General features: G+C 41.3%; 1 protein-coding gene across 1 annotated transcript in view; it reads left to right on the top strand.

Moving 5' to 3' along the window:
• Positions 1 to 130: 130 nt before the first annotated feature.
• hob (bridge-like lipid transfer protein family member hobbit) overlaps positions 131 to 10,894 on the top strand; it is a 118,498-nt gene continuing 107,734 nt past the window's right edge. The window contains exons 1-4 of the mRNA XM_045768139.2: positions 131 to 293; positions 4,230 to 4,356; positions 4,680 to 4,775; positions 9,914 to 10,072. Of these exons, the coding sequence (XP_045624095.1) occupies positions 235 to 293; positions 4,230 to 4,356; positions 4,680 to 4,775; positions 9,914 to 10,072 (441 nt within the window). The 5' untranslated portion in view covers positions 131 to 234. The remainder of the gene's footprint in view (positions 294 to 4,229; positions 4,357 to 4,679; positions 4,776 to 9,913; positions 10,073 to 10,894) is intronic.

The raw sequence follows: 10,894 nt of genomic DNA, 5'->3' as shown, positions 1-10,894 counted from the left end.
TATATATAAAATTTATATATATGAAACGTACTAATGTTGTGTGGTTGTGGGTTGAGGGGGGGATGATTGGTACAAATACATGTGTACGATGTGAGGAGTGTACCAAGTGGTGTGTTGTTTTCCCCTTGGGAGGAAGGGGAGGGGGAGACAGCTGTGTGTCACACCTGACCGCAGGCGGGCGGAGCGGCGGCCCACCTCTCATGACTCTTACACTCTACACTTCTTTCAGGACAAATGTATTCCTTACAAACAGTGTTCCTGACAATAGTGGCCCTCTACTACGTCATCACCAGGTAATGTAAATAATTAGTATTAGTGTGGTGATTATTGACGCCAGCGGTGAATAGTTTAATGTGCATCCCCCATACTGAACTTGTCACTTCTGTACTGATATGTTAGAGGTATATACATGTACAGATATACACATATAATTATACACACACTATGTATTTACCTGAATTTACCCGAGGGACACTATATATATCAAAGACAGGGGTCCGTCTAATTACCACAAGCTACACAAGCTTCACAAAGCTTCCTGGCAATACGTTAGTAATGAATAAATATGATATGTTAGGTTAGGCTGACCTAACCTAACCTAATCGACGCTGAAGTTGGGTGCTGAAGTTGAGTCTTGTCTAGGAATAGGCCAAGAAACTTGACATTTTTATTACTGATGTTAATGTTGTCTATCTGTAGCTGAATTGCATTTGATGATTTGCTTCCAAATAAGATGTAGTAGGTCTTTTCTATGTTTAGTGATAGTTTATTAGTCGACATCCATAAGTGGACTTTTTTTAATTCGTTATTCACAACATTATTTAGTGTATGTGGATTTTAGTCTGAATAGATGAGGGTAGTATCATCAGCAAACAATATAGGTTTAATATGTCCCGTAATATTAGAGACATTAGGCAGATCATTGATATATATAAGAAATAGAAGAGGTCCCAAGATGCTGCCCTGTGGTACTCCAACAGTTACTCTCACAAGTCGAGCCTGGCCTCGGGCCGGGTTTGGGGAGTAGAAGAACTCCCAGAACCCCATCAAGCCGGTATCAAGCAGGTATTGGTAGAGTGGAAGAGGTTGTATCATTGATGGCTACACATTGGTGTCTGTCACTAAGATAGGATCGGATATAGTCCAAGGCAAGGCCTCGGATTCCATAATGCTGGAGTTTAAGTAAGAGGTAGTTGTGATTAACAGTATCAAAGGCTTTTCTTAGGTCAATAAAGAGTCCAATCGGAAACTCATATTTGTCAAGGGCTGAGTAGATTACGTCAAGGAGACTAATGATTGCATCGTTGGTGCTCTTTTGGCCGGAAGCCAAACTGGCAGGGGCTGAGTATGTCGAATTTTACGAGGTAGAGCTGTTTGTAAATAATTTTTTCAAATATTTTTGATAGAATGGGTAGGTTTGATATTGGTCTATAATTGTTTGTCCGCCAGATTGCCTCCTTTATGGACTGGCGTTACAATTGCTTTTTTAAGGATATCAGGGAAGATATGACACTCTATGGATTTGTTGAACAGTAGAGCTATGGGTGGCGCAAGGGCATGGGAGGCACTCTTGTATACAATGGACGGAATTTCAGTGGTGTTCCCTGGCTTGGTTTTTAGTGAGTGTATGATGGACACAACATCTGCCAGGCTAACTGGTGAAAGGAGAAGAGAGTTTGGATAGTTGCCTGAGAGATATGTTGATATGTGTCTGAGTCTGTGGGATTTTTCTGGCAAGATTATCACCAACCGATGAAAAGAAGCTATTAAATTCATTTGCCATTTCTAAATCAGTTGACGGTGTATACCCATCCTTAGAGTTTTATTTGGTTATGTAAGTGTTGTTTAGTTCCTAGGATACTAGAGATGGTTTTCCATGTGCTTTTTATGTTGCCTTTTGCTTCACTGAATCTATTCACATAATATGAAAGTTTTGCCTTTCTTATGATACTGGTAAGCATTGATGAGTACCTTTTAACTACTTCCTTGTAACTAGGCCAATCCTAAGTTTCTTTTCATATTCATGTTTCTTGTTGATTGATTTGAAAATGCCACTTGTGAGCCATGGATTGTTTTATCTTTTGTCAGTTACTTGCTTGGTAAGGAGGGGACAATGAAGGTTGTAGAGGCTTAGAGTTTTGCAGAGGAAGAGGTTAGCTAATTAATTTAGATGCTGAGTATTATTGAATTCAGAATCCCAGTTAATATTGTGAAGTGCATTTGTAAGATTGCCTAAAGCTGATTCACTGTGTAACCTGAATGTAAGTTTCCTGCTTTCTGGTGGTGTTATGTCCATGTTCACTATGAGAAAGGTAAGGTAGTGGTCAGTTGTTCTGTCGCAGATTATGCCAGATACAAGGGGAGCTGTTATGTTAGTCCATAAGTGATCCAAGATAGTGGCTGATGTTTGAGTGACTCTGGTAGGTTTGGTGATTGTGGGGATTAGCATACAGGAGTTCATGCTGTTAAGGAAATAGTCAACTTCAGAGCAATTTTGTTGACCCAGGTCAGTATTGAAGTCTCCTCCCAGAATGATGTAGTTTTTGTTGAGATTGTTGTTTATAATAAGATTCCTTAGGTTATCTGAGAATGAAGCTATGTTAGTAGTATTGGGAAATCTAATAGATGGCTCCAATAGTCAAGGAGGATTTAAGGGATTTAATTGTAAACTGAGCAAAAGTATATTCATAGTAGTCATCTCTGTCACTAATAACACTGTTGCAGATAAATGTATCTCGGTAATATGTAGCTGTGCCGCCACCTTTTTTATTAGGCCTACAGTTGTGAATGGCTTTATAACCAGCTAAGTAGTAGAGTTGGGATATTGTCTTTACTTAGCCAAGTTTCTGTTAAAATAATGAATGATAAGTTAGTACCTAGTGCTGTGAGTAATGCATTTATATCGTCAAAATGTTTACCAAGTGATCTAACATATTGGTTGTAAACTGATAAGCAGGTGCTATTTTGGAGTTTGTTTTTTGCCTGGTATGCTGTGAAATACTTGCAATAATGATGATCAATGTGCTGGTTGGTGTAGATATGAGATAGAAGATTTAGATCAGGATCAATATCAGTGTGCATGGAGATGCAGAGGAATCACACAGTTAAATACTAAATCTGCTGTAAAAACAAAGTAATTATAGTAAAACACAAGAATAGAAGCAAATACACACAAAATAATAACAAATTAGAAGTAAAATAAAGATCCAATAGATAGCCAGGAAGGACACAGAAGTTAGATAAAAGAAAAAACAAAAAATCAGTAAAGACTGACAATATAAATGTAAATAAAAAATAATAAGAAAAATAATAATTATAAAGTAAAATGATCTTAAAGATAATTAGCTTAATAATGGATAATTAAAATCCTATAATTAGTATGAACCTAAGAAAACAAAGTGAGCTCAGATAGAAAATTCCAAAAAATGACATATAAATCTAAGTAAATCTAGAAATATACTCTAATATAAATCTAAGTGTAAAAATAAACAGTGTGAGATTATATTTATGTGTAAGATTTTACTATGATACTGAGGTAGATGCTTACATAAACAATTATACTATTAATTAATTCCAATAAATGATTACTAAGAAACAAATTCCAAGTTACTTTAAATATAACAGGGTAATAAAGAGCCCTAGGTTTAGTGACAAGAGGGTTAATTAAGAACAAATAATTAGAGTAAAAACAAGAAATGTCGACAACAAAGATGACAAATTTAAAAAAAATTAACTTTGGAAAGGAAAGGCAGAGCTTAAGTACACTTAAGTAGTATATGAGATTACAATTTATGTTCTGGTTACTCAGCTGTTATCCCACAGTCATCCAGGAAAGAAGTGAGGTGTGCCTCAGTGGTTATGACATAAGTTTTTCTAGTGTCAGTCTTCCTAGCTATTATTTTACCATCTCGCACAAAACAATGTTTACACAATTTTGCATTGCATTATTTTGCACAATGAGACCCCCCTATTCTGGTTAGCTCCCTGTAGCTCCTTGTGTGTTTGTTATTTGTAGAAATGTTTGTAATTTGCTTTAAAACAACCATAAATTTTGAGATAAATAAGAGGACAATTTTTTTTCCGACCTAGATTTCATTCAAAGTTTGAAATAAGATACCGATTTTTGAGGGTACATTGTCTACTGAGAATGTCGGTTATTAGTACTTTCTTAAGTGTTCATGGACTGGTGACTTTACCCTAACTTATTTCTTTACTTTTGTTTTCTTTAGGGGCTTCCCAAGACTTCTTTCCTGGTTTATTGTAGCCAAGTACCAAACTGAAATCAAGATTGGAAGGATATCTCTACTTCGACTTAGTTTTGAAGATGTCCTCATCAAGAAGTCTGGTCTTAGTATTGTAAGTTACTAAGAGTACGATTTTAATGTATGGCTAATAATATATATACTGTACTATGCAGTACAGTATTTCTGAGCCTCTGTAAATTCCATATACCATACATATTTTATTGAATACTGTATCATTCATTTAACAAACATCATTTTAATACACATGGTTATAGTGTTATCTTGCAAATTTTGACTCTAAAAGAAATGAAATATTTTGTTTGTTGCTGTACTTCAAGCTTAAAAATGCATTAGTTGACACTTTTATATGAAATATTTATCTCATGAAAAGTATATTAGTGTAAAACATGTACTGTATATGATTATAAATTTCAGAAAGTTGACAGGGTTGGTGCCACTAGCAGCCTTTTTAATCAAGAAGAAAGAAAAATTTTTGCCATTAAAGTACACGATGTTCGGATTGAAAAGGAGGTAAGAAAAAATTGTGTATATATTGTTGGTGTGTTTAGATAACCAGTGGGATATACTTACCTTGAGTATATGAATGTATACAAGAATGTATACCTTGCCCCTCATAGGTATACATTCTTGTAGCCTACCTCACTAGGCCTTTTGAGTCCTATGCATTGCCTACTGGGATCCAATACCAGAATCTAGCTCACTTAATAATGACTGGAGCAGAAGGAAAGAGATCAACCACAAAAGCAGAGAAACTTACCTGAAAGCATAGGTGCAACAAAACAAGCAACAGCTTGATGGAAATTAGGCATCCTGAGGTAAACAAAAGATAAACATTGTGCTGCAGGACTGCCTTGTGTGCCTGACTGCCACCAGATGGCAGTCCAGGTTTCCTAAGGTCTCAACCAGCCTGTCCCCTCATTCTGGAGCCATCTGTGCAATGCCCTGTAATCCCACAGGAAAGAAGGGACCAGGCCAGGGATGGAGCACTACTGTGAATCCACCAAGAAAGAATACTTCATTAAATTTAATGTTCAATTCCTATTACTTTTCGGGTACTCCTAGAGTTTACATATAACAGTGCCTCAATAGGGCACTAGAGAAGGGCAACTTTTCCAAAAACAGTAAAGGCAAACTGGGCTGACCTGTGGTAAGATGAGGGTGGGGGGAGGCTAGCAAGAGTAGAATGTCTGGGGCTAAGAACAACACGTGTACCAAACATCTAAGAGTGCACGAGTGCAGTTAGACAACCAACAGGGAATGAGAAGCCACCGTCAGAAGGACTACCAGAAGCTTTGATTCCCGAATGGCAGCCATTAACCAAATGGTAAAGAATGTAAATAAATGCAGAAAACACCACATATCCAATGATCATGGACAAATAGCCACTTGGCTGGCCTGAACTACAATGCTCTATGCCTGAACTATTATACTCTGAAGTTTCATTTTACGAAGATGCCATTGATAAATGTATAATTTGGGATATAAATGGCCCACAGAGCACAGAAAACTTATAAATATATTGATTGGAGAAATGATTTTTGACTTACAACCTTTCTCTGTGGTATAAGATATTGGGTTTATAAGACTCTTGAACTATATCTGCCCAAATTATCAAATTCTTTCCAGAAAATATTAAAAAATAATTGTGCGGGGATATATATATATATATGTGAGCATTAGAGACAAGATACAAAAGGAAATTAACACTTTCGCGCGCCCGGCTAAGGTTAAAAAAAAAAGCGGTATGTGCGCGCGGCGTTTTTGTCGCTTAAGCGTCAAAACAAAAATGTGTATGCTCTTTTTACTCTCCTGACCTTAGTTCTCGAGCTACATATTTCATTTTGGTACCAACGTGTTCGCAATAAAATTCTCTAGAAGAACATCAGTAAAAAAGATCACGAAAGGTATAGGGATACCAGCACCAAATAAATAACTACGAAGATGACTCGCCGTGAGCGCCCAACAGCAACAAAATGTTTTTACTCTTGGAATTGTTATCACCTCCACACTTGTCCTGCAGCGTTAATTTTGGTATCAATGGACTCGCAATGAAATTCCCAACACGGTGATATGAATATAAACGTAGAATAATGGTCGCAGTCCACCCGCAAGAGTGTAGGAAGTGGCGGAACTGTTACCCAGTATCGGTGACGCGACGACACATGTGCGATACGGCGCTTTGAAAGTTTATACTTATTTCACTCTCCTGACATTATTATTCTATGTACGTCATTCATTTTTGTGCCAATGTGTTCGCAATAGAATGTTCTATGAGCCCGTAGGTAAAAAAGATCAACAAATCGTAAGATAGAATAGCGCCAAATATAAAACAACGCTGGAACATATCAGTGAGCGTCAAACACACATGAAATGTTTTTACTGTTGTTATGTTTGTCACGTTTATACTTGTTGCACACAGTTATTTTTGGTTGTACATTGATCGGAATAAAATTCCCTAAAAAGACATGTGCATATAATACATGATATGGGGTTAAGGGTTAAAAACAAGTCTTACCTGGGTCGTGGTGGCCCCGTCTGTGTCAGCTAGGTGTTCAGGTATTTAGCCTACCTCGATGACTAGTTAGTATGGGCTCCCAGCCAGTTCACCTGTCTGCTCGCCATGGGTTTGGTTCTTTCCCAGCTCGCAGAGTTCAGGTTCCTGGTGCACTAACGGAAGTCCCATTTTGTTCCGTCCCAGGTTCGAACTTGCCTGGGCCTGGTCTGGGATTCTCAGGACAGCGTGCATGTCTCTTTCTCCTGGGGCATTGCTCCGGCTGCAGTCCTGCCTTCGGTAGTTTTTGAGGGGGTCCCGGGTCACTCGTTGGTCGCTTGAACATCTGTGTTGGAATTTAAAATTTGCCATGCTGGTTTACCCGCTGGGACAGGTTTGGCTTCGGCATCTGTTCTGGTTCCTTTGGGGCCTTTCTATCTGCCGGTCTCGTGATCGTTGGATTCATCTACTGGGAGCATTGTAATGGTTGACGAGTCGCCAGCTTCCTTTTCTGGTTTTTCAGGGTTTGGTGCCTTGGCGCCTTCCATGAAGTGAACCCTCGCTCGATGTGTTCACGGATGCCTCGGCGTGTTCTCGACTGGGGCTTGGTGCCCAGTGCTCACCATGCCGTCTAGGGGCGGTGGGCTCCGTTGAGCTCACAGCATGGTGCGGAAGTTTGTGGCGGTGTGGCTTTTGCTGCTGCGGATTTGGCTTGTTCGAGGCTCTTATGATCCGGCTCCATTTGGACTGTGTCCCCGTGGTTCATTGCCTGAACCGTGGGGGTCTCTTCGGTCCTTCGTTCTTTGGGGCTGGTCACTTCGAGTGGCTCTTCTACCGAGTTCTCAAGGTTAAGCTCTCTGTGGTTCACATCAGGGGCATGTCCCTTCCTTTCCCCTTCTGGAGGAAGGCAGAGGATGATGATTTGCTTGTTACCCTGTTGTTACGGCCCTCTTGGGCCGCAACTGGGTTCTTTCTCTGATGTTAGTAGAGTTTGGGTATCCGGCCCCAAGCTAGTAGTGGCTTTCAAGAGGTGTGTTCCGTAACACAAGTAAATTAAAGGGAAGGGATAAAACTGCTCAAAATTAAATATATATTCACCGCCACCAATAAATAAATATATAAACCGTCACACGCGGTTACTATGACTACACGTGTGTACAATCACTTGTCTTCCTCTGAAGACTCTGGACGTTCACGGTGCTCAAGACGAGTGGTCCTGGTTCTCTTCTGGCCTTACGATGAATCCTTTAATTCCCTCTGCGAGTCTACCCCGGCCACAGGCCAGCCAAATCACAGTCCCACTGGGTGCACCGTCGTGGAGGCCTTCAACCACAAATCCAGCCTGTAGCTGGCAGGTTCCAATCAGCTACGCTGCGTAGGCCACTCCACGACCGATACTAGGGTTGCGAGCCCTAGGCAGGAGCCTTGTGTGATTACACAGATCACTCTCCTCACCACAACACCCCAGTGGCTAGTCTTCTCCACCAGTCAGCCCCGGGTACGACAATTCCTCAACTGCCACGTCACAGGCAGGCTAACACAACAGTGTTCATCCGGGGGGGTGACTCACAGCTTCTGCAGCAAACAGGTGGAGGTACTACAGCTGCCTTGGGTAGACTGATCCAACTTCCATTACAGCAGTCCCAGGTCGACTCTGTAATCAGACACGTCATCAATACTAGTTACACTCTGGGACACCTCACTTACAGGCTTAGACACAAACGCCCACCTATCCACTCCATAGATGGCGTTGCTGTCTAAGCGTCACCTCACCAGAGGTCAGCAGCGGCTGTGTTATGAGCTGATCAGGACGGGAAACCAGCCCCTGTGGCAGGTATATCCTGTCCTCACTAGATGGCGCTGTCCATTTGGAGGGGGTTTCGGGAGCTGACCCACAGATGGCGTGGTCGTCACAGCTCCGTGTTCGGACGCTGGGCTCGGGTCCGTAACACCTGTTTTTCTTGAACTCTACTCATTCTTGAGTTGCAATTTTCTACCAGTTGGGGTATGTTTTGGGGTGCCTACCTTTGAGTGCCTAACCCCAGTCAGTGGTAGACATGAATATACTCTCAGAGTGAAGTTTTCATAGGCCATTGCTTCCTTTGCCTCTCTGAGGGAACCAGGTTCTGGCTTGTGGTTCCCGATAGGCATAAGTACTCCATATGACCAAAGCCCCAGACTAATATAGCTAATAACAGTCCAATAGCTCCAGAAAATGGCATTTCATTACATTCAACACTGGTTTTTTGAGATGTGGAGTATGACAGGTACGCAATCCAAACCTATGAAGGAGCGGGAGTGATGTGGTGTTATAGGCGAGTGCCAGGTCTGTTTGAGAGTATGAGGTCAGGCTGGCCAAAGCCATTGTTCACATAGGATGTGTGGAAGTCAGGCCCTAGAAATGTTATTCGTTTTTGGATGCATAGCTGGTGAAACTGCAGCCCGTGTTGGTCTTGGGTGTTGTGGTTGAAAGTGGGGTGTTTTGCATTCAGGTCTGCTATCAGGTAAATGGTGAGGATGGTGTAGTTGAGTCTGGTCAGGTCATAGTGAGGTATGTTGGCTTAAGGGGCACCAACAATATGTGCCCCAACACATATGGTTGAGGTATGTTGATAACAACTGATTAGTTTTCAATATTATTCTTTTCTTTGCTTTAACAGTTTTTGTTTTGCCTAACCTTTCTGGGTCATTTCCTCATTTTTGGCTATAACTCCAACCCTTAGGTTCCCCCTCACTTTGTAGAGTGGGAACCAGAATCACTTTGATTCTGGCTCTTGGTGGGCCTTGGAGTCTTCTGCAATCCTTAGGCTAAGTGATACCAGCAAGTAAGCACCAGAACTGAGAAGCTGCTGAGGACACACCAGAAAAATAAGTTTCATTGTATTCAATCCTTAATTTTCATCATTGCATATAAATTTTTCACTAATCAATTGTCCTAAGACCTGTGGTGTCCATTCATGACTACAATAGTCAAGGTGGGGACACAAGGAATTTATATAACAGTCAATTAATTGATAATTTTATTATCTTCTATTTGTATATTCTAGGTATACAGTATGTACATATTTATAATGTATTTCAAACTTTAAATTCTTTTTGTGTTATGCAGTAATGCTAGTTATGCCTACAAATATATATTTTGTTCATTATCCTTAAGGTATGTGATAAACGGAGAAGAGGGACTCGAACAGAAACTGTAAATAATACAAGTATGGAGTCCGCATATTCTGCAGCAGGAGCAGACAACTCATCTACACCAGTGGAGCCACACGTTATTAAACTTAGAATTTCACCATCTGTTGTGACTCTTGCACAGGTAAATTCAGATATTTTTGAATGGATTGCTAAATTAGCAAGAATTATTCACATAAGTCACATATTCTGTAATTACAGCACCTTATCATTAGTTATACTTGGTAGTGTGTACCTCTTGAAAAGAGGTAGTGAAAACCTCTTGTTTTCTGGGAGAAGCCCCGTCGGCTCCCCGGAGCTTTACCAGGCTGATATGCTAATGTCAGACTTTGGCATCAGTCATGTGTATGGAGTTCTTTGGGCCTACCGGGGACCACGGCCAGAACCTGGCCTCCTCAGAGAGGCAAGGAGAGCAATGCCTGTAGAGACCCCTGTGTGGTTGGAAGCATTCTATGTCTGCCATCGACTGGGTCAAGCATCCAGAAAGGTAAGCATTCCAAAACAAACCAGTATTCTGGTGAAAATTGCTACCAAAAGCCAAACTAGTGGATAGAACTCCCCAACAGAAAACAAGCAAACTAGTATGACGTCACACATCACCACGCCGCTGTCTGCGCAGCTCCCCCCTCCCCGGGTGGAGGGAAGGGGGAGCCCCAGACCTCTCACGCCGGCTATCCACCCATCAGTTCTTCGGCTGATGCTAAAGGCACTGGTTGTGTGCTCCGGCTCCAGAGGTTGTTTCAGCACTGTACCTAGAGGGTGGTGTCTTGTCTTCTAGGTGGTGCGTGAGCCGGGAGTGAGTCTCCAGTACTCGGGCTGCATGCGCCTAGGGTTCCCTTTCCTAGGTGCCCTGTAAGTACTGCCCTTGGGGCTTGGGGTTACCTTCCACAAGTTCCTTGGGTCCTGCTTCTGCTAGGCCATTTACTGTTTGGTTTTTGGCCGCCCT

Source organism: Procambarus clarkii, chromosome 91, assembly GCF_040958095.1.
Source record: "Procambarus clarkii isolate CNS0578487 chromosome 91, FALCON_Pclarkii_2.0, whole genome shotgun sequence".
Taxonomy (NCBI): domain Eukaryota; kingdom Metazoa; phylum Arthropoda; class Malacostraca; order Decapoda; family Cambaridae; genus Procambarus; species Procambarus clarkii.
The sequence above is the reverse complement of the archived record's forward strand: the minus strand, read 5'-3'. Positions and strand labels throughout refer to the sequence as shown.